General features: G+C 38.3%; 1 protein-coding gene across 1 annotated transcript in view; it reads left to right on the top strand.

Moving 5' to 3' along the window:
- Positions 1-25,464, top strand: part of plpp4 (phospholipid phosphatase 4) — a 104,467-nt gene that overhangs the window by 46,218 nt on the left and 32,785 nt on the right. Inside the window, exons 3-5 of the mRNA XM_088351320.1 lie at positions 19,552-19,642; positions 22,810-22,873; positions 25,048-25,172. Of these exons, the coding sequence (XP_088207446.1) occupies positions 19,552-19,642; positions 22,810-22,873; positions 25,048-25,172 (280 nt within the window). The remainder of the gene's footprint in view (positions 1-19,551; positions 19,643-22,809; positions 22,874-25,047; positions 25,173-25,464) is intronic.

Genomic DNA, 25,464 nt, shown 5'->3' with positions numbered 1-25,464 from the left:
AGGTAACATTAAAGGGCTCAGATGTCGTTTCACCATATTTAACACAGTGTGTCCTATCTGAGAGGTAGGATTTGAACCACGAGAGGACAGCTCCTGAGAGACCAGTCCATTTTTCCAACCGTTCTAGTAGGATATTGTGGCGCACTGTGTCAAAAGCAGCACTAAGATCCAGCAGCAGCAAAAGTGATGAAGCGCCAGAATCCATTGACATTAGGAGATCATTTGTTACCTTGATCAGAGCTGTCTCAGTAGAGTGGTTAGCCCTGAATCCTGATTGCATGGATTCAAAAAGGTTATTCTCCGATATGAAAGCATTCAGCTGCTGTGCCACTACTCTTTCGAGTACTTTAGAGAGGAAAGGTAGGTTTGACACAGGTCTGTAATTACTTAATATTTCTGGATCAAGGTTGGGTCGTTTCAGTGTGGGTTTAATAACGGCGGACTTAAAAGCTGCTGGAACTACACCTGAGGAGAGTGATGTATTTATAATATTTAGAACTGAAGGCCCAAGGACGCTAAAAAGACTTTTAATAAGTGAACCTGGGAGCGGGTCGAACTGGCAAGTTGTCGGTTTGGCCGCATTCACCACTTGTTTGAGATCATCAAGTGACAGTTCACTAAAACCGGCCATTTTCCCAGGGCAGCCACCCTGTCGTGCATCTGTAAATTTCAGTCCTTTAATACGTGTGGTACTAACAATATCTTTTGCAATTTCTTCCTGTATGCATTGAATCTTCTTAGTGAAGAAGACCATTAAGTCCTGAGCAGAGTGTGTCGAACTGTCTGCGATAGGCTGTTGCCTTGTAAGCGATGCTACAGTGTCAAAAAGGGCTTTGGGGTTGTTCTTTTGAGACGCAATCACCTTCGAAAGGTAGGCCGATTTTGCAGAGGCAAGGGCCGCTTTATACTTTAACAAGCTGTCACACCAGGTTTGATGGAAAACCTCAAGCTTGGTAGCACGCCATTTTCTCTCCCATTTCCTGCATTCTTTTTTAAGGGTTCTAGTTTCATCAGTAAACCAAGGTGTGCGTCTTTTAGGACGTGATTTTAGTTTTATGGGCGCTATTGAATCCAGCACACTAGTCAGGGTGGTATTGAACTCATTCATGAGTGAGTCAATCGAGCCATTGTATTTAGGAAAGGACGCAACTGCTCCAGGAAGGAGTTCAAAGAGCTCAGAAACTGTGCCAGTGCTTATATTGCGTCCGCTAAATCCCTCAGCTTTATTAACCCTACATTTAGTTAGCACCTCAAATGTCACTAAATAATGATCAGAGATAACAGTAGTACACGGTAGCACCATAATGTTTGAGGTTAAAACTCCTCGAGTCAGAATCAAGTCTAGCGTGTTCCCATTTTTATGGGTTGGCAAGTCAACCAGTTGAGTAAAACCAAATGCATCAATTAGAGAACTAAACGCAATAGTAAGTGAACTGTGTGGGGAGTTCATATGAATGTTAAAGTCTCCCATAATTATAATTTTGTCTGCATAGGTTACTAGTTCAGACAAAAGTTCAGCAAATTCGTCTAAGAAAGTTGTGTATGGCCCAGGTGCACGATAGATAGTTATTACATCAATTGACAATTGAGGGGGCCGCATCACAAGAGCCTCAAACGTTTTGTAATTATTAGAGGTACGTGTATTAAATTTGAGCGATTTTTCAGAGATTAGCGCAACACCACCACCTCTTTTCAGCGTGCGTGCTATATGACTACTCTCGTAGTCTGGGGGAGAGGCATAATTTAGCGCTAAGTGCTCATCCGGGCGTAACCACGTTTCACAAAGACCCATACAGTTAAGTTTATAATCACGAATAATGTTATCAACAAGTAAAGCTTTTGGAGCAAGCGATCTAATATTTAACAGACCAAATTTCAGCTTTGCTGAATCATTTGACTTAGCTGAACTCTTTGTAGTCTTTGTCGAGATCTTCAAAAGCTCCCGGCGTTGTGGCCGTTCGTGAGCGCTGAGTTTAAAGCGTCGGTTGTCCGGCGAGGAATGAATGGTGGAATTAGTTACATCCTCGCGTCCATCCTCGCGTCCATCTTGCTGCTTGGACTTCACACGCTTCACACATCTACCTGCACGGCAACCACGTTTCTGTTTCCTTTCTTTACGGGGCCGCCGCCGTCGTTTATTAAGAGGAATAGCTGTCCACTAGGATGCCGGGTCTCTTTGAAGTTCGCTCGGTATATCATAGGCGTTATAAAAAGTGCCCGAAAAGTCGAAATTTAGACGCCCACCCAACCGAATAAGTTCGTCCCTACTGTAAGTGTTTTTGGCCACACATGTGTCCAAAAGTGAAAGCAAAAAAGACAAGAGAACGGCAATAAATAGAAGATTAGCTGGACAACGAGCCGCAAGCATGTATCCATGCGCCGCCATGTTGGATCCACTGAGGTTGCTGATCGAATATCAGGGGGAAGAGCATTCCACAACATCGGGGCCCTAATGGAGAACGCTCTTGAACCTGCAGTTTTCTTCTTGGCTTCTGGGATCACTAGTAGACGAGCGTTTTCAGAGCAAAAGCTCCGTACCAAAACATAGGGGGGGAATTAAATCTGAAAGATATGAAGGAGCAAACCCATGCTTGATTTTGTATAATAACAACAGAACCTTAAATCACATCTTAAGCTAACAAGGAACCAATGCAGGTTAGCTAAAATTGTAATGTGATCAAACGTTCTTGTCTTAGTTAAAAGCCTCGCTGCAGCTTTTTGTACCAGCTGAAGGCTTTTGATTTTAGACTCCGGGAGACCAGAGAGTAGTGCATTACAGTAACAAACGCAAGGTAACAAACGCGCGAATTATAATCTCCGCATCCGATTTAGACAGCATAGGGCGATTTTTTTAGCAATGTTGCAAAGATGGAAAAAAGCTGTACTAGTATAATTCTTTGAAAGGACAGATTGGGGTCAAATGTTGCACCTAAATTTTGGACTCAGTAACTCTGGGTGGTATTACATTGTTCAATGATCAGAGCAGTTTTTGAGAACAAGTCACAACACTTAGATGGACCAATGCCTGACATTTTAGTCTTTTCAGAGTTAAGGCGCAATAAGTTGAGTGGCATTCATTCTTTTATCTCAGTGAGGCAGGCCTCCAAATTTCCACAGTTTAGTGTGGCAAATTCCTCCAACAGAAAATATAGTTAAGTGTCATCTGCGTAGCAATGGACACTGATCTTATACTTGCGAATAATATTACCTAAAGGAAGCATGTAAAAACTGAAAAGAAGGGGGCCAAGCACTGAACCCTGCGGAACACCACAGGTAACTCTTAAGGGCTCAGATGTAATTTCACCATATTCAACACTGTATACTATCTGAGAGGTAAGATCTGAACCATAAGAGGATGGTTCCTGAGAGACCAATCCATTTTTCCATTCGGTCTAGTAAGATATGGTTCACAATGTCAAAGGCAGTACTAAGGTCCAGCAGCAGCAAGAGTTATAAAGTGCCGGAGTCTATTGCCAGTAGAAGATCATTGGTTACCTTGATTAGGACTGTCTCAGTAGAGTGGTTAGCCCTGAATCCTGATTGCATAGATTCAAAAAGATTGTTCCCGGATATAAAATCCTTCAGCTGCTGTGCCACAACTTTTTCAAGTACTTGTATTTTTTATTTCACACTTGTATGTTTTGTTTTGCGGGGCGGCACGGACGATGGGTGTTTAGTGCGTGGAAGTCCACAATTCAATTCCAGTTAACGCAGGCTCCCTGTGTAGAGTTTACATGTTTTCCCTGTGCCTATGTGGGTTTTCTCCGGTAACTCCAGTTTCAACCCACATTCCAAAGACATGTATGTAAAGTTGATTTTTTATTTTATTTGAATCTTGTAAGTATTGTCATTAATCAGCAATTGCTGAGTTTTATATTCATTCCAACTGTGGTAGGGACAGCATGTGTGGATGGGTAGAAATATGGTTGTATGTATGGTTGCATTGATGGCTTGATGGTAATTGTGTATGTATGTGTGTGAATGGTAATCATTAACTTATCTCAATTCCACTTAGGAACTTGCTTCTTGACTATAGCTCATACTTATGATTTAAATGAATGAATGAATAAATACATAAATAAATAAATGAATGACTTTGGTTCAAGCTGCATGTACAGTTTCTGGTATTTATCATTTTCCATTTTCACATCAGCATTTACTTTCTTATAAAAGCTACATATTAAGATTTTATTGTGAGGCAACTTTTTTTTTCAAGAATAAACACGTTGATGCCAATTCCTTCACAAATTTCCTTTAATAATAACATTTTGTTAAATATTTTCACAATGCTATCGGATCAAACTAGAGCTGTAGTTTGTCATTGGTTTCTGTCTTCTCTTCCACTCATAACTAAAAAATAATAATCCTAAACAGTGTCTATATCAGGGGTGTCAAACAGGCGGGATTGAATCCGGCCCGCGAGACAACGCTAAGAGAAGCGCAAGAGAAAAATGAGCTGCAGGTGGAAATCTGTCCACCTGATGTTGCCAAACCCAGGTGCCTCTCACAAAGACCCTGTACTTGTATTTCTTTCTCTCTCTCTCTCTCTCTCTCTCTCTCTCTCTCTCTCTCTCTCTCTCTCTCTCTCTCTCTCTCTCTCTCTCTCTCTCTCTCTCTCTCTTTCCCCCTTCTTCTCTCACTCTCTGTCCCATCGTTCACTCGCTGTGTCTCTCTTTTTCCCTTTCTTTGTTTCTCATTCTCTCTGTGTGTTTTTACCTTCTTTTCTTCTATATTTTTTCTATTCTCTCTCTTTTCTCTCTCTCTTGCTTTCCCATTTCTCTCCTTCTCTCTCTTTGGATTTCTTTCTTTCTCTCTCTTTCTTCCCCCTTCCCCCCTCACTATTTCTCTTTTATCTCTTTTGTTCCTCAAGTTCTCTCTCTCTCTCTCTCTCTCTCTCTCTCTCTCTCTCTCTCTCTCTCTTCTCCCTTTTTCTCTTTGTTTGTCCCACCTTCTTTCTTTGTCTCTCCCTCTCTTTCTTTTATTTCTTTCTCTCTGTTTTTCTTTCTCTCTAATCTACTAGCCCAGCCCACGGCAGAACGTTTGTTCTATCGTGTTGCCCCCGAGTTAAAATGAGTTTGACAACACTGGTCTATATTGAAAGACATAATTCATTTCAATTAATAAATGTTTTATGTGCTTAGGTTATATTGGAATAATTAACTCACCCAACTATCAATGTAATATAACATGTATTTGATTATAAATCCATTATTTCCTTTAAAAATATAAATATAATGTTATGACATGTCACGTTGTCTTGAAAGCAACGACTATATGACGCAAGACCCCTTTAACTTATATTGTGTATGGAATTAAATTGGATGTTTTGTTTAATTATGTTATTATTTTTCAATCATAGCAACAAAAGTTACAGTGACAAGAATATACTTTTTTCATACTTTTTTTGTATATCGCTCTGGTCTGACCTCTTTTCAGGCCAACGTCGCTATGTTCGAACATCTGAATTCTATTTTTGATACTAAATTGCAAATTCTACTTATGGGTGATTTTAACTTTCCTGACCTTCACCACAGTTTTCTTCAAAATTCTGATACTAATCTAACCTCAATGTTCAAAAACTTGGTTTCAAATGCAGGTTTCTTTCAACATGTCGATAAACCAACCAGGGGGTCCAATGTATTAGACCTTGTGTTTTCCACTGACAGATATCTGGTTAAAAACATTGACGTTGGGCCGAGTTTCTCTACCAGTGATCACGATTCTGTTACTTTCCAACTTAACCTGGCTCTTAAAAAAGATACCGCTGCTCAGAACTACATAAATTTTAAAGACTGTGATCTACATGGCATGAGATACTTCTGTCTAGTGTCAACTGGTGCCTCTTATTTGATAGTTGTGGGAATATTGAAGAAATGTGGGCAATATTTAAATCTGTTGTTTACACTTTGATATCTGTATACGTACCCTCAGTTGCTGTTACACCTCTCGTCAACCGGGATATAGCTGAATTGCATAGGCGAAAGCAGTTTATTCACAAGCTTTATAAACGTGATCAGTTGGCATACTTGGAAAGTTATCAAGATGCTTCAAGGGAACTGCGGAGGGCCATCAGGCGGGAAAGGGTGGCTGAGGAAAATAGTTTTAGAGGCTAATAATACTCGTAAATTCTTTTCATACATCAACCGTAAACTAATTTCTAGGGCATCTATTCCCAACCTGAAGGCATCTGACGGTACCGTTGCTACTGATAATGCTGATAATGTCCGTATATTAAATGATCAGTATGTCAGTGTTTTTGGTCGTGACAATCGTGTTTCACCCGACTTTCCCAGCAGAACTTCAGCTGTTCTGAATTCTGTGGAACTTTCAAAGGAGTTAATTCATAAATACTTGATAAAACTTCCTAGCAAATTTTCAGCCGGCCCTGACAAAATTCCAAATTTCCTGCTTAAAAAGCTAGCTGACTTTTTATGTGAACCATTATTTTACCTGTTTTCTAGATCTTTTGAGGATTCACAGCTGCCTCAGGACTGGCTCAGTGCTATTGTCAATCCCATTTTTAAAGGGGGGAGCGCAACAAGTGCAGTCAACTATAGACCAGTTAGCTTGACTAGCTGCGTCTGTAAAGTGTTTGAGAAAATTATCTCAGATGCCATATGGAAATTTATACAGGAGCACAATCTTTTTACGTTTAAGCAACATGGGTTTAGGTCCGGACATTCTACCATGACTAACTTGATAGCTCATTTGAATAATATTACCAGTATGTTTTTTGTTAACAATATGGCTGGTCATGTTGTTTACTTAGGCTTTTGATAAAGTGTCTCATGACAAGCTTTTACAAAAACTGAAATGCTATGGTATTAGTGGAAAACTGCTTGAATGGATAACTGCATATTTGTCAAATCGTAAACAATGCATACAAATTGATGATGACTTTCAGCGTGGTCGGAAGTTTGTAGTGGGGTACCGCAGGGCTCAGTACTAGGACCATTATTATTTCTGTTTTTTGTGAACGACCTACCTGAGGCCATTCAAAGTAGTGACATCTCAATTTTTGCCGATGATGCTAAACTGTCGGCTTTCTTACCAATAACCAAGGTTGCAGGAACAATTGATTCTCTCCAAAATGACATTAAATCAGTTTTTCTTTGGTCCGAACAGTGGCAACTGCAACTGTCATCTCATAAATGCTTAGCACAGTCGTTTTTTCATGGTTCTGTTCCGCTGTATAACATTAATGATCATGATTTGCATGTTGTTACTGAACATAAGGATCTGGGTGTCACTCTTACTTCAAACCTAAAGTTTATCACGCATATCGCCAAAATTACCAACAAAGCCAATAACATAGCATCAAACATTTACAGACACTTTTACAACAAGAACCCAGCATTCTTAGTGTTAGGTTCAAGTTTCCAACATTTATAATAAAACGCTCTGCAATATAGGACAAAGAGAATCGGTTCTTTATAATTAGTTACTTTATTAATCATCATATTGAGAGCCGCCGAGATTCTGCTGTTAGACATCTTTTCGCTCGCTCTGCCCTGCTTGCTGCGCTCTGGCTCGGCTCGGCTCTGGCTCTGAGGATCTCCTCGAAAAACCTCCCTTCTAATATTCAGTTTTTGCCTTTGCTACGTAGAGTTGATTAGTCTTCTTTCGAAGGCCTGCTTTCCATCCAATGATGACAGGTGACCTTGGTCCTGGGAAACTCCTTTTTCCCAGGCTCTTTGGTGAAGAACAATCTTGAGTTATGGGATGCCAGGTCAGGATGTATTTCGTTGGTATGTGAGAACAAAAACACAGTCTGTACATAAAAAAACAACTCATGGCCTTGAAGAGAAGCTTACGGGCTGAGAACTCTTCAAAATGGCTGAGAACACATATAACATATTAAATGTCAACTGTAGGATAAATACAACCCCATCATTTTCCCTCCTCTTTATCCTACTGGTGATATAATACTTCATTCAACTGTCATTTCGCAATACGATTTTCAACAGAGAAATCATGAACACAACAACAGTTGTTACACTTAGAGGTTGTTGTCATAATGACCAGGATCTGAGTAAAAATCATGAAAATGCAGAGACAGGCAATCATCATCAACATTTGTGTCATTACAATTTTCACTATCGTCATTTTTATGGTAATTGCCAGAGTCATCGTCAGCATCGGTGTCCAAGGGCAACAGAGCATACAAAGGTACCATCTTTGCCTGCATTGGGGCAAGAGCTGTTGAAATTAGTCTCGTTAGCAATGTTCTTATGCATCGAATACAACAACATCCACACAATGTGAGAATCGCCGCAAAAACGGCTATAGCCATCATAGCTGATATTAATATTTTTTATATTTTCCAAACGTATCTCCAAAACCATCCCACATTGATGTGTCAACTCCTGAGTGGTCTTTCATCTTGTTGTTAAGTGACCTGAGGCCTTCCAGGGCCTTTGTCAGACTTCCGTCTGCTGCCGTGTTGTTCGGTATGAACGTGCAACATTGGTCACCAAAGATAGAACAGACCCCTCCCTTTTCAGCCAGTAGCATATCAACAGCAATCCGGTTCTGGAAAGCCATGAGGGAGGTAGCAGAGAGTTGCTCGTGTATGGCGGAGAAACCTTGTTCTGTTTTGTTTCCTAACTTCTGCACATTGAAATGGATATAGTTTATTCTGTCAACATTTTTATTAATTGTACACCAATAACAAATCAAAGATTCAAAACCCGCTGCTACTTGATCTGCTAATTTGTATTCATCTGGTACGCCTCTTGGAACACCGATGCTGTCGATGTATGTAGGATCATTGTCACTCCAGGCATAGGTAGACCTTTACTTTTCCATGCATGTGGTAACAAGCTCTTCACAGATGTTAGCAATTCAGGGATTGTGGTGGCGGTTATAGACACAGGTAAAATAAGAGACACAGATGCACACAATCCTGTGGTATTGTACGGTAGTCTATCATACAACTTGTCTCCTCCACACCACCACCAGATGTCACTCCGGGAGAGTGGTTTAAATGTTAGATTGACTGTCAACATTTGGTGACATTGTATACCCTTCAGACTACACACAACACAATCAGTCATGACAGCATGTGCCGCCTGCTCAGCCATTAGCAACCAGTTGTTATCTATCCTTGAAATTCCTGTGGTAACTTTGAACCACCCATTAATGTCTTCGACTGACATGCTTACTGATGTGATATTTGTCGTTACAGAGTAGTTACTTAATTTTGGCTGATCAGTCGATTTCATACTGTCATTTACACACACTACGACCGGGAAAAAGGGGTCCATGCCCGAGGACCAGGCCCATAACGTGAAACCCCAGCACGTGCTGTTAAAAAAAATCTGATCCCGGAGGTCGAATTGTCTGGTTTGTAACGGTTATAGTCAGTTGTAAATTGCTTCCTTGATGCTGCAATTTAACCCGATTTTTTGAAATACTGGGCCTCAGAGCTGTCCCCTGGGGTCCAGTACTCCCCTGCTTCCGTTATAACCAAATACTCCCACCCTTGGAACGCTCCGTGTCCAAACACGTACCACCAGTACTCCTCCCACCCTTGCCCAGTAATATGTGTTGGCTGTCCCCCTAGACTGCCTCACTGGAACCCTTTTAAAGAGGTTGGTGGCATTTGGTGGCACAGTCACTGTCACAGAGTTGTTATAGGTCCACGATATTAACCAATGAGTGCATGTTGTGGCGTGTTTACTGGAGAGTCGGCACATTCCACTAACACCCCTGCTTTTATTAAATTTTCAATCACTGGTTGTATCCCAGCCATAGCATCTGGTTGAGTGGATATTGTTTTATTCTAGGGCGATGCTCTGTTTTTGGTCTGACTACTACAGGGGATGCCCCTTTTACAAGGCCCACGTCCGTAGGCCCCTGAGACCATAATTTCTCGGGAATCTGCGTCAACAATTCCTCGTCCTCTCCGGTTAAAAAGATTTGTCATTCTTGTTCTTCTATTAAGTGTACTTCTGACTGCACTGTCACCGACCAGAAAAGAGCCTTTCTCCTTTGTACACTAATTTTTCCAAGTCTTGCCATTTGATGCTCTTCTTTTTGCACAACGAGATATGCGGTACGCATCTATCCATAAGCCAGTTATGCTGTTTAAACAGTGACTTGAGTGGGTCAGGTAAGAATACTGCTGCTATGGCGTTTGACTTTATGTCTGAATACTATCTTGGCCTAGTCACGCTGTTTGGTGTTGCTCAGCAGAGCTTTCTTCTTCACATTCAAAGGACATGTGACCTTTTGACTCGCAGTGTGTTACCCCCACTCCCTTGAGCTCGTTGTTGATGAGCGTAGCTGGGATGTGCTCCATATCACTCCCTTGGCCTCGCTGTTGATAAGCGGCGCAGACAATGGATGACTGATGTCTTTGGCTCTTTCAGCAAATTAGTCCATGGCCTCTTTTTGACAGATTTATATGTCCTTTGGAGACTTAGAAAGAGTCTTTTTGTGGAATTCACTGGCACTTGAGAGTCTCGTTAATTCCATTGTGCTTACGTAGTGGGATTTTTTAGTAAATTGGCCGGATTATTCTATGTCATAAATTTTTCTCTAAATTTAAGTACTAGTAGACATTATCTTAGTTTAATCAATTTCTACCCATTTATTTCCCATGCAATTATTTTTAAATTAGCATGATATGTCTCAAAATCAATTAATCCGTTATTTTCATTTCTTATGAACCTCTTCAAGATTGTTCAATCTATTTCTCATTGTCTTCTAAAAATTCTCTTCCATAGAAACCGTTCCCTTTTTAACTTAACCAAACCATAAGTCAGTATTTGTTACACATTTGCTTATCACTTGTCAATCGTAACACTCATTCTAAAAAAAAATTCAGTGTGTAATCATTGTCCTTTGGGCTAAATTTGTCAAAATTCCAAACCCACACACTATCTAAACATCAAAAATCTCAAAAGATCTAAAAAATCTCTAAAAATGCCAAATCGAACTTAATGTCATAACTTTTCTAATTGTATTTTCTTCTCTCTGTAATCATAATCAATCTTTTGTTTTTGATTCAATATAGAACAATACATACTTGTCACTTATGAATTATCTTGTTGAGTGTATCTATTTTGTTTATTCATTATCTTTTATTCTGCGCAACAATCTTTGTTTCTATGCACTAGTCTTTGTTCTATGCAGCCCTTCGAGATCCCTTGTGATCAAGGCTATACAGATCAACATGATCTGGTCCGACTATTAATACTTTTCTTTTTTTCCTTTGTTTAAAGGAAACATTTCATTCATTGACTGAAATAGCTTCAGCTACGTTATTAATGATTTCTAATCTCGAATTTTCTTTTCTGTGTTAGTTTGTCGTCATTTTCAAACTTCTTTCAAAATTTTGATTATTTTATTGAGAGTAATGTATTATTGAATACGAGAACAACTAAGGAAATAATCTTTTTACGTATTACGCCTCTTTTGAATTTGTCCATTTACGAACGAGAAGATTGACACTAAAATTATGGACCGTTTTTAGTCATCTTCATTGCTTTAATCGTCCTTGCTTTATTAAGAGCAAAACTACACGTCTTAAAGTTATTACCCTTTGCTATTCGCATTTTCAACGAAAAATGATTAGTTGTTTACTCAAATATCCTTTCTTTTTAAACTATTCTGTATAATTATCTTGTATTATACACTCAGTGTTTTCATTTTCCCACTTACCTGTCCTAGACGCATCATTTATGCTGGGGACGCAACTTTTTTTCCATTAAATTGTCATTATCATTTAGTTTACTCTTTGACAAGGATTTAACGCATTACAAACCTTATCGTTATTTTGGTATTGCTGTATGAGTTTTTTTATTTTCCTGCACGCCGATCTTCACTAATGAGATCTCGTCGCTTCGAGATTACGTCATTGTTGTTGGTAATTCTTGTCGAGCGAAGGTCAGTCTTTTTATTAGACAAACGGCTTTTTTCCTTGTTCAATTCATCAAAGAGCGCTTGCTTTCAAACGGCTCATTTGCTTTGATGATTGATATCACGAATTATGTTGTACTAAGATGTTAAAGAAAAGTACAGTAAGTAGAAAAATGGAAAAAGACAAGCCTGTTATTCGCAATTACTATCAACAAATGCAGAAAATAAATTAATTATATATTTTTTTTTTTTTTTTTTTTTAGTCTATAATATTTCTCATTATGGCAACAAAATAGTGTAGTTTTTGTATCACTACAGTATTTTTGTAGTCGAATTTATTATTGTAATACTTTGCAATTCTCTCATTTCTTGTTCTAAAGCAAAACAATATGTTATGTCTATGTTCATTTGCCTTCAAATAGATTTTCATCCTTTATATAATTTTCTTTTATTTTTATAGCTTATCTATAAAATTACTGTCACATGTTTTGACTATTTTTCACCAAATGCATATTACACAAATCTCAACTGTATGTAACATCTTACATGCAAATATTTCTGTGTAAATATTGTTTCACTATATGGCCCTGTATATTCGTTATCCTCCTTTTTAGGATACATTACGGTATTTCCACAAAGGTAATGCCATAAATCGCAAATGGTTTGCATCTAAACAACGCATTTCAAGTCAATGAAGATCTTCAAAAGCACTCTATAATGTGCTCCACTCTACCCATTTACTTACACTAGATTTAAAACAGTTCAATGTTGAAAAAGTAAGGTTTTTTTTCCAATCTATTGTATTAAGGTTAGTCTCACTTAATTTTCACCAAATTATCTCTCTTAATATTTAATTAACTTTCCCCTTTATGTTTCTCTCTCTTTTTTTTTTTTCTTTAAACCAATTAAATCTACTATTTTAGCTTCACCTATTTAATGTGAAAATGGCATCTATTTATTTATGAGTTATCTTACTCATTTGAATTTCACTCAATCCATTTTTTCCATTTTAATTGAAAGAGAAAAAAAGTATTTATAAACAAATTTTTCAATATTTTTTGGTATAAAAATGCCCTTATCTCAAATTAGTTTATTTCAATTCACTCAATTAGATTTTTCCTATTCTTCCCAGTCCTTTTTTACCAATTTTTTGAACTGAAAACACGAATATTTTATCTTTTTCGGTATTATTCTGGCATTATTTTGATTTAACGCATCTAAATAGCTCATTTATATTTTTCCCAAATTTCTCACTTTTATCCAGTAACACAGAGGCTCGATTGCGGTCGGGTCTTCCCTATAAATGACTCTTCACCTATGGGTTCATCGAGTATTTATTATTATTATTATTTTTTTTATTTTTTTTTATAAAATACAATTGCCCAGGGGCAACTTTATATTTCATTCGCTCTTTCTCAATCACACAGACGTCTTGTTTTTTATCGTGATCACGTTCTTACATCGCTTGTTCTTTTTCCACTTATTTTCAGTTGACAGAGGACTCCGCACATCCTTGTGAAATTTAACTAACTTTAAAGCGCTGGGTTAGGGGAGTCCACGCCTCCCGCGGAATTTTAACTGTCTGAAAACTATTTACCTGATAGAGTCTAGAATTGTCAGGGTTTTTCTGTTAAGAATGTGCCCACCGTAATTTTTCCTTTTCAACGGAGGATTCTTAATCTTTGTCTCTGTTAAGATTTTCCTTTTCTACAGAGAATTCTTAATCTTTTCGACGTTTGCATTTAAAGGTATTCCAAAATTCTCAAACATGCAAGATGTGAGGAAATGGTACTCGTTTTTTTGTATAAAATCAACATAAATTCAGTATATCTATTTACCTGATAGAGTCTAGAATTGTCAGGGTTTTTCTGTTAAGAATGTGCCCACCGTAATTTTTCCTTTTCAACGGAGGATTCTTAATCTTTGTCTCTGTTAAGATTTTCCTTTTCTACAGAGAATTCTTAATCTTTTCGACGGAGGATCCTTAAACCTTAAGAATCTACCCCCCGCGCTCGCGAGTCAATTTACTTTTATCGGTTATCTACATGCACACAATGTTACGAATAAATTTTACTCACGATTCTCTAAGTCCTTGGCTTTCCGTCAACCGTCAGATCCCAGCCCGCGAGGGAAGGTCCAGTCCCGGAAAAAGGGTCTTTATGCTGTGGCCACAGTCTTTGCTGGATTTTCCTCTCGCGTCCTGGAATCGTCTGGTATCTTGGAATCCGGTTTCGAAGGACCAATTAAATGTTAGGTTCAAGTTTCCAACATTTATAATAAAACGCTCTGCAATATAGGACAAAGAGAATCGGTTCTTTATAATTAGTTACTTTATTAATCATCATATTGAGAGCCGCCGAGATTCTGCTGTTAGACATCTTTTCGCTCGCTCTGCCCTGCTTGCTGCGCTCTGGCTCGGCTCGGCTCTGGCTCTGAGGATCTCCTCGAAAAACCTCCCTTCTAATATTCAGTTTTTGCCTTTGCTACGTAGAGTTGATTAGTCTTCTTTCGAAGGCCTGCTTTCCATCCAATGATGACAGGTGACCTTGGTCCTGGGAAACTCCTTTTTCCCAGGCTCTTTGGTGAAGAACAATCTTGAGTTATGGGATGCCAGGTCAGGATGTATTTCGTTGGTATGTGAGAACAAAAACATAGTCTGTACATAAAAAAACAACTCATGGCCTTGAAGAGAAGCTTACGGGCTGAGAACTCTTCAAAATGGCTGAGAACACATATAACATATTAAATGTCAACTGTAGGATAAATACAACCCCATCACTTAGTTCGAATGTTTCGCGTTTATGTTAGACCCGGGTTAGAATATAATAGCGCTGTGTGGAACCCTTACTAACTCAAGGACATTAACCTACTGGAAGGAGTTCAACGTCGGTATACGAAGCGGATACCTGGGATGCACAACTTGTCATATCCAGAAAGACTACAAAGACTGAACCTGGACTTTTTGGAGCTCCGCAGAATTCGATTTGATTTAATTTTTGTGTTCAAAGTACTGCATGGAATGATCGATGTGCCTTTTGATCAATTTTTTGAGTTCTGTCGTGTTGATGGTTTACGTGGTCACAGATATAAGTTACGGGTGCCTAGACCTACCAGCAACTTGCATGGAAACTTTATTTCTTTCAGGATACCAAAAATTTGAAATTTTTTGCCTGACCGGGTTATTAGTGCAAATATGGTGCAAACCTTTAAGCAAAGGTGGCAGAAATAGATTTGTCAAATTTTCTTAGGGGACCATATTTGGCCATGCTCACTCTCAGCATTAGTTTTTTTTTGTGTGTGTCATGTTTTGATTAATGTATCCAACAATTCCTTCAATAAACATTTCATTTCATGAGTTGTTCCCTATACCTTCGGATATAATGTCCCCGGACATTATTGTAGAGAGGGTATACAAAACTAGTTTGCAACACCGAATGCTTGAGTGAATGAGAACGAAACCTGCCGGGCCGGAGCGAATGAACGGATATTAATTTAAGAGAAAATCAGCATGGTTACAGCGGGGGGATCTGCACCCTCTGGTAAAAACACACACCTTTACTCTGTGCTGTAATTTAAAAAGATATTAGAAACTCACAGACTGTCCATCCATTATATTATATTTTTACTTTATAACATTTTAGTAATCTCCAAGCCATAAGTTCAAACTACAGACAGAATGATAATAGTATATAAATAATTGAATGGATTTTTTTTTATTGCAAAACGCGTACAGACAGTAACTGATAGTCCAAAAAATGGCACTGAGCTGACAAAAAGGATTACTTTAAACCCCTCTGAATAAGTCTTCTTTTAAAGTTGAACTTCGTTGAAGTACCTATCAAGCACGACCAATTGTCACCGTATTCAAATGTGAATTGCCTGTCCAACCATCCAACTTGATAACCATTTGCCTTATGAGCTCATTCATTTGCAGCACCATTACAAAAACAGTAAAAATTAATCAGCTCTGGGCTCGACATTCATAAATACCCTGCCCGTGTAAAACTGTTTTCACGTAATTTCTGTGCTTGCAATAGGAATTTGGTTCATTTCTCCTAATTTTTCACAGGTTTGTATCACACTCAGAGTTTAGTGACATAATGTGCTCAACAAACGTTTATGCCTATTATAACCATATCTGAACAACTGGTGAAGTGTGCCCAGCCCAATCAAATAGAATTTGATTTACCGGTAAGTCTTTTATTAGCTAAATTAACATGTTTGGGTCATGTCATCATACAGACGCCGCCCAACCTACGAACGGGTTAGCTTTCGGACGATCGTTCGTAAGTTGAATTTGTTCGTAAGTTGCTTTAGTGCTATATTTTGGATATTTATGGAAAAAGGTGCAAACAATACAAAATCTAACTTACAGCAATGTCCGGATATTTTTCGACATCTCGATAAAAATGATCGTATCTGCCCGAATCCGTAAGTCGAATGTACGTAAGTCGGGAGGCGTCTGTATTTTTCTCATTACTACTACAGTACCATCCACTGAATGCTTAATATTTTTAATTGAGCTCAATTATTACTATCATCTTTATTGGAGATTTATAAAATGATTCCTCTTGTTGTGGCACACCTATGGAAGATGTGTCGCGTTATAGGGGGTCCCACATACAGCCATATTAAAGATAATTGTGTCTCTCAGTGCACACTTTTTTGGACGTGTAATCACACCATAATAGTGTCTCACTCGTTTGTAAAATCTCCTCGAAATTCTTCACAACTGCGTTGGACACTGAATACTTAATATATTCTTTAACCATGACTTTGAATGATAACGGCTGTCTTGATTGGGAACCTCTTATTTTGGCTGTGTTTTCACCCACAACAAGGTAAAATACATTTTTTTGTGTGCCACGCAGGTTTGGCTTGCATAGAAATGATAATAATAACAAAGCTCAGTCCAGCCAGCCCGCCCCTGTGCAGATTTGCTCTGTGCCTCACAACCTAGCTGTACTTTGCATGAAAATTGAGCTGCTGCTGTAGTCCAATGATGGTCACCTTTCAACAAAATAAAGTCGGACCTTGGTAAAGAGCTTATGACAATTGAGCCAACATGTTAGTAAAGAAATTTGGGTGTGCGTTTAAAATGTAAAATATTTGAAATGTGTTTTTTCTTGGCATGTGTGACAATCACTTTAAATCTGGTTACTAGCTGGTTAACGTCTTATTAAAGTTTCATAACCTGTTTTTATTTTCCCAGTCTTTTTAAAAAAAGGTGTTTCTTAACGACACGTGAACCTCACTTGAAACTAGGAGGGACAGCTAAATTTAAAACTTGAAGGCACATGCTGTACCTGACAAAATAGTGCGGGAAAAAGAAACACAGCAAGGTGACCCCAACAAAAACACAGTAATAGATCTCCCTCTCTCTGTCAGAAGTGGATTTGGGTGTTTTTCAGCTGTTATTTGATGCAAAGCCACAATGCGGAAAATGTGGGACAGAAATGAGATTGATAAACCAATGTCTCAAACCTTTCTGACAGATCATTTTCAGAAGCAGATATTTTCCAAGTGCAATTTAGTAGAAACCTTCTTGAGGTCAAACATGTACCAGAAAGACACAATAGACAGCTTTTCATTTAGAAAATAAGCAATTTCTAAGTGATGTTACATTTGAATGGAATAGTTGAAATTGAAAAAAATCCTTATGTATTTTTATATAATGTATTAAAAAACATCCTCCATTTGTGTTCTTTGTGTGTTGCTAGTGATGAAAACGGGTTTTGAACGAGTGCCATTGAAGCTAGCGACTACAGTGTCATTCACATGTCAGTCATCTCGTCTGTAATAGGAGGTGATATTGGACACGTAAAGTCATTTTATACCATATGTGGTAGCTGGGTCAAAAATTGACTGTGTGAAAACTGGGCACTATATGTTATACAAGTACAGGGAACATAATGGATCTCCATTGCTGCTTTCATTATTTCAGGTCTGGATTTGTTGACTTATTTTTCAAATTGCCACACTTTTTTCATGTGACGCATCAATTGAGACACCCATATTCCATGTCTTGCTGTGTCATACACCAAATGTATGGAGCTGTATACTTAATATTCCTTCAAAAATAATTGATGAAGATATAAATTCAGAAAACACAGTTGTTTAGTGTGGACAACCCTTGAATCAGGTAATGTACTCAGTTGTTTATCATAACTAGGTGTGACTGAGCGAGTGAATTGTCTGTCCCTGTGTGCCCTGCGACTCTCTGGCAACTAGTTCAGGGTGTCCCCTGCCCACTTCCTGAAGATAGCTGGGGTGGGCTCCAGCACCCCCGCGACCCTACTGAGGATAAGCGGTGCAGATAATGGATGGATGGGTATCTTTGTATTATTTGTTATTGCAACATCCATTGCAGCTTGGTCATCCTAGAAGGGGGATTACCTCATGTACTGTCCCTTCTCAAGGTTTCTTCATTTTCCTCATGTTTAGGTTTTTGAGTTTTTCCTTGCAATAACGTAGGTTTTAAATCAGGGGATAGTGTAATAATTACTCTGTGGTTTGCAATAATCTGCGGTCTGTGCAGCCCTTTGAGACTCTTTGTGATTAAGGGCTATACAAATAAACATAACTTGACTAGACATAACAATAATACAAATCTCAAAACATGTTGTATCATTGTCTCTTGTGGCTTCCAATACTTAAAATTGGAATTGACATTGATAGAAAGCAGAAGTACATACAAATCGTGTTCACTGCAAGTCCGACATCCTCTACATTGGAAGAAATGAGACAATATTTGCACAGGTATATTTAATCTTGTTTTACTTGTTCAAAGAAACAGTCCACAGAGTCTGCTGCATGGTGCTTTTTTTTATATTTACATTTTTCAACCTTCACAATCAATATTTTTCTGCATTTGAAAACAGTACAACAGTTACATAGACTTTGAAGTCCAGGGATCAATTGTGTCCAGGGCTTTAAATCATGATTTTTTATGGAATTTTTCTCTTAAAAATACCTTCATATTGAGAGGGGTAAAAGAGTTTCCTAAAAACACCGATTGGGAGCCCAAATGCTGTATTTACGATGCATCTATCCTTGTCTTTGGATGTATTTAGCGGCGACCAATCTTCAAAGTAAAATACAAAAAAATAAAAATGTCCATTAGGCCTCTAAATGTAATGTGAATGCTGGTTCCAGCAACATGATCAAAAGGTGTTTTTTCCTCAGATGTCGTTCGTCTTCCTTTCTGACTAAATAGCCCTGCAATATCTGTGATTCTGGACCATTACTTTATTCTTAGAAAATGTTCTGAATACATCCAAAGATGCATAGTTATCCCTAAAAGTGACGTCTGTAATTTACAATTTGTCCAGGATTTACAGTTTTGATTTGACGGCATCTGAATGACTTCCATGAACAACTAGAAAAATAGATACAGTAAATAAGAGAAACAAATTAAAAATAATGATTTTAAACAATGAGGCAGTTGATTGCCAGCACGAGAATGAACCAAAAGCCCAAAAGTCAGAACCGGAACGTTAAAGCACTCTTAACAATGAAGCAGATATTTGCTCTCTTTTGTCTGACATGTTGGAAATGTAATCAGTATTGAATGAGCTGCAGGGGAAGGTCATTCCTTGAAGCAGATGTAATTTCATATTGGTTATCTTAACAAGAAACACGTGACTCATACCATCATAATAAATTTTCATTCTGATACCCTCCTAGGCAATCTCCTTCCTCACTCCCTTGGCGGTGATATTTGTGGTGAAGATAATTCAGAGGACAGACAAGACCGAAATCAAAGAGGCGTGTTTAGGTAGGTTGAGCTGATTACATAAAATTGGGCGATTGGATTGGTTTATGGCGACATAACACATGTGCATTTTGACTAATCAAACATGATGAAATAATGAAATATATAAAACCTATTTCAATCCATCCGGTTGATCAGTCATCTGAATGTGATTGAATCAAAGAGTTTGCTTGGTTGTGTTATAAGGCATGTACTATGTGGGTTAATAATAAATTGGTGGAACCAGCGTCCCTATCATTAGCTTAATGTACAAAAAAATGAAGTGTTCCTAAGTTTATGCTTATCAATTTGTTTCAGATGCCCGGTAAAATACTCAAAACTAATACAGCTGAGAAGGCATATGCTAAAATAATGATGTTTTTGCTCATGATTCTGAACATGAATATTGTTGCCAAAAATCAGCAAGGTAACCTTTTTTATAATCATATAAAAACAAATTTATAGATGCTGAAATGACGTTGTTAAAAAGTAGACTTGTACACTTGCCTCAATTAGCATTTGGGTAGTGTGTGAGTGTATGCACACACTATAAGATCTTGATGGCAACTAGCAAACTGGGTACAATAGGACTCAATGTGGCATACACGTTATCGCGCTCCCATATGTGATGTCTTCAAATTTGCAGTTTAAAAGCCCATTGGACGCATCATGTCTAATTTGTGCAGTTTGGCCAGAGTAGCAAGTTGTTCAAACTCATTCACACTGCTCCTCTAGGCAGCTTGCATAGATTTCATCACATTTCATTTTTATTTCATTGATGGTAACGTGAGGTGAATTCAATTTGCTCACCAGTCTATGAGAGATTAATCTGTGAGGAATTGTACCCTGGCTAATGATTAGCTCCAAAGGTTGCCTTGATGGCAAATTAAGTGAATGTCCACTGCTTGCACTAAATTTCAGCCAACAACATCGTCACCGGAGTTTAAAAGGAACAGCTTTATCTTCCAAATTTATTTCAACAGGCATTTTGTAGACGTATTAGATGGCGCTTTACTTACCACCCCCAGTAAGTCGTCCCGAAATAGATTGGGGATTTGAAAGCTAATTATAACCGACTGCTTCAAATTATTATCTGGGTAATTAAGGAGTACCTCACCACAATTGTTTTAGACCTTGATGCACTTTATAAATTCATTATTGTTAAGATCACATTATTCTCAACAAGTGTTCAATACTCAATCTAACCCATTATTTCGAACAAGAAATCTAAGATTGAAAAGGCCCCAGTTACAGAGATGGAAGCACATAACAAAAATAGCAAGTTCATCAGCATTAGCTTTACTAACTACACACGAAAAGACAACTTTAATTAAAAAAAGATTCAGGTTGACCTCTTTGGGAAATTATCGAATCAATCTTTTCATTGTCCTTACAGTGAAGAAAATATGTATTTGAACACCCTGCTATTTTGCTAGACACCAGAGACAAAATTGTACACGTCCACAAGGCTGAAAAGGGCTACGGAGCAATTACCATCAACTTGGAAGAAGCTAAACATGACGGTCAATCTCAATCATGGTGGAGCCCCATGCAATATATCATTTTGTGAGGTCGCAATAATTCTAAGAAAAGTGAGGAATCGGCCCGGATCTACACGTCAGGAGTTGGTCAATGACCTGAAAAGAGCTGGGACCACCGTTTCAAAGGTTACTGTAGGTAATACACGAATACGTCATGATTTGAAATCACGCTTGGCGCGAAAGGTTCCTCTGCTTAAACCAGCGCATGTCAAGACCTGTCTTAAGTTTGCATATGACCATTTGGAAGATACAGAGGGAATCAAGGGAGAACGTTTTGTGGTCAGATGAGACCAAAATAGAACTTCTTGGTCATAATTCCACAAAGCAAGTTTGGAGGAAGAAGAATGAAGTGTACAATCCGGGAGAACACCATCCCTACTGAGAAGCCAAGGGGGTGGTAGCATCATACTTTAGGCGTGTTTTTCTGCACATGGGACAGGACAAGTGCACTGCCCTAAGGAGAGGAGGAATGGGTCTGTGTATTGTGAAATTTTGAGGAACAACCTCTTTCCTTTGGTCAGAGCATTGAAGATGGGTTGTGGCTGGGTATTCCAACACGACAACGACCCGAAGCACACTGCCAGGAAAACCAAGGAGAGGCTCCATAAGAAGCATATCGATGTTTTAGCATGGCCCAGCCAGTCTCCAGACCTGACCCCAATCGAAAATTTTTGGAGGGAGCTCAAACAACATTTTTCTCAGGGACAGCCCAGAAACCTGACTGATCTAGAGAAGATTTGTGTGGAGGAGTGGGCTAAGATCCCTCCTGCAGTGTGTGCAAACCCGGTAAAAAACTTTTGACCTCTGTAATAGCAAACAAAGGCTACTGTACAAAATATTTACATTCATTTTATCAGGTGTTTAAAAACTTTGCAGCTATATCACACAAATAAATCGTTATAAAACATCATGCATTGTGATTTCTGGATTTTTCTCTTTAGTTTATCTTTCTCACAGTGGACATGCACCTACGATAAAAATTTCAGACCCCTCCATGATTCAAAGTGGGAGAAATTGCAAAATACCTAGCTGTTCAAATACTTATTTTTTCACTGTTTGTGGGCTTAGAACCACTAAGCAACAGTTGTTGTTCATTTAGTCCATTCCAACAATGTACTCAAATTTCAACATGGCTTGAATAAGAGGTTGGAAAATGTTTTATACATTCTTGACACTTGACAAAGGCATGTCCTGGACATAGACGCCTCCAAAAAATCAATATCTCCTTCTCCTTTTGATACAAAGTAAACGAGTGCCATTGGTAAAAAATGACAACTGTGCTCGATGCATTTTAAATGAGTAAGCTTTCCAACCTCACAGCTCCTTTCATGAAGTGACATTGTTTGGCTTTCCAATTGATCTTGTCTTTTCAAGAGATGGCAGGGGGCTGATTTGAAGGTTTTTGTAAATTATGAAGTGCTTTGTCATACTGTGACCTCCAAGAAAGCTTTGTGTGTTACCTCCAAAAAAGCTGTGTGTGCTTGTTTGGGTTTGAAAGGGTGCCCAGCAAACTTTTGTGCATAGTTTTATAAATTTGGAGGAAATTATATATATACTCATGTTTCCACAGTTATGTAAGAATAAAATGTTATAACAATCCATCATATTTAATCACGTGTTTGACAGTGTATGCAAATGTTCCCCCTGCAGCAGTGTCACTGGCTCTCGCCCTGAATGGAGTTTTCACAAACACAATCAAGTTGATTGTTGGCCGGTGAGTAAAAATAATTTTCAAACATCAAAATATGTTTTTAAACAAAAGTGTACATAATTCTGAACAAACTTTGGATCACGGTCCATTAGCTAACCTTAGTATGAATCATATTTTCAAAATTTTCATGACATTGCAAGATCATGTTTGTCATTGCATTATTAAAAGTGACATAAATCTAAATATTGGGTGGATTTGAATTAGGGCTGCACAATTTAGGGAAAAAACATATTGAGATTTTTCAGACGAGTGTTGCAATTTCAACGCACTTTTTGATTTCAAAAGAAAAGTGCATTTTCTCTGTTGGTTTTGCTTAATCTTAATGATAATCTTTAACCTTAAGAAAACAGAACTTTCTTCTGGAGAGCTTGGATAGGCTTGCGGTCTGCTGACCATTATTTACGTATGGATTCCTCAGTTAATTTCTGATTCCTCAATCGATGTAAGTCCCTAATAAAGTACGAGGGTCGGAGGTACCTCGAGATGACGTCAATACCAAATGAAATTGTGCGACTGTAACAAAATAACAACTAGAAATTTACAAATAAAAACTGAATACAGATTGCATTTAAATAAATTGTCTATATTGTCTTTATACACAAGTACAACAAAATTGGAGGGTTTCAGAGTAAGAAAGCGATTTAGAGAGTGGCTGGCTAGTTGCATGCTAGCACTGGGTAACCACGACTTCAGCAAGGCCTCCATGACGATTTAAATACAAAGAGTCATGAATGTAGCGGTTTCCCACGAGTTGTAGCTCCAGATCATCCGTTTTATTGGTAATGGATCTGGTGTTTTGGTGACTAGCCAGGCTTGACTGGGGTGACCTGTCAGAGTTGCTAGTCTAGCTGTAGCAGTATGCTAGACATGCGGCCTTGCCATTGCTTTCTCTTCCGACGCCGCCTCAGTCGATTCCTGGACGTGATAACAATCCACGAAGCAAGTGCCGTTGATTAACATTTTTTTGCACTTTGCTGACTTTCCTTAGAGTCTGTTTTCATTAATGAATTTCTTTTCAATGTAACAAGCCGCTAAAGCAACTTGCCTCTGATTGGCTTCCTCTGTTAAAACTTGAACTGTTACAATTGTGGTTGGGCAAGCACTCTATCACTCAAATTAGAAACGGGAAAAACACAAACATGGAACTGTATAAATATTTCGAAAAAAACACAGTTTCTTGCGAATACATAATCACACTATGTCACATCGCACTACCGATTAAAATTCGGTCAATATTGCAGTCCTATTTGGAATTCAAGTCTAAAACTTAAGTTCACTACTTTTCATTTTGCATAAACACCAACTATGCCCATTTACCAATTGTATAGAAAGTGTTAATTTGACACTCATGAACCTGACTTAGCAACAGCATTTAACTCTACCATTTATATACATTTGACTTTGATATGATTATGTTATGTAAGTCTGTCATTCTTAACATTCAATCAAAATCCCTTTTCTATTCCTCATGCTTGACTTACTTGATTCCATCTTGTGTTTCCAGGGTAGTGATGAAGATCATAAAAGTTGCAGTGTAGTCAGAAACAGCTTAAATCTGTAGCCTGGCAGCAATATGCTACCTTCTATTTAGTAAAACAAATAATTAAAAACATTACGACTGATTTTTTTTTCTAGGATAGGCTCACCCACAACCCAATAAGGACAGTTACTTTTAAAATATTGTCACCCTAGCGCAATATTCTCTGTACCTGCCAGGCTTTCATGGCATTATTTCTCTAGTATGTGTTCCTACGTTGGACGTTGGGATGTTTAAAGTTTCTTGGACTTGTTCTGACTTTAAGCCCCTCTAAACTATGAAGTGTGAATAAATCCTGTCAAAAAACGGAAGTGATAAAGGTAGCATAGTATGGACCAGTGTGTGTATATTTCTTCGTAAACAGTAAACAGTGTTTCTCCTACAACCAGAAGTCACATTATTAGTCTGAAACATTACTATAGTGTTGCATTTTTCGTAAGGTCTTGTTCTACCAGAAAAGACCAATAAAGAGATAAAATAGGGGGTTGATTCCAATGTGTGAATAGTTTACAACACAACACTTCCTGTTTTTTCACAATTACAATGAAAGTATACCCCCTTCTAAACTTTCCCAGTGTGCTTGGTGCCAAAGTGGCTGAAAAGAGGCGATAGGGGCCTAATGTCTGTGCTTTGCTCCCAGACCACGGCCTGACTACTTCCAGCGGTGTTTCCCAGACGGTCAAGTGAATTCAAAAATGCTGTGCACCGGGGAGCCGCATATAATTTCTGAAGGTCGTAAGAGTTTTCCCAGCAGTCATTCTTCTTGTAAGTATCAACCTTTTTATTTCCAGCTTGGAGAGATTACATGCTCAAAAACCTATGAAGAATGTTGTATTTTGGGATGTTCGCTCATGAATTGGCTGTGCGCCATTTGAGTATCATCTGTTTTGAGATTTTCTGCTTAGTAGGAAAAACAAAAAATGCCAAGTCAGTTTTCTTGGGCAGTTTTCACATCTATGGCAACAATACCTGACTGGTTGAAAAAGATTGTGGTCATATCTTAACTCCTTTCCCCGAGTGGACAGATACACAAACAGCTATATATCCATACTTTGAT

This window comes from Urocampus carinirostris, chromosome 13, assembly GCF_059441175.1.
Source record: "Urocampus carinirostris isolate Australia breed hairy pipefish chromosome 13, RoL_Ucar_1.0, whole genome shotgun sequence".
NCBI lineage: Eukaryota > Metazoa > Chordata > Actinopteri > Syngnathiformes > Syngnathidae > Urocampus > Urocampus carinirostris.
Note: the sequence above shows the minus strand (reverse complement) of the source record. Positions and strands in the feature narration are given on the sequence as shown.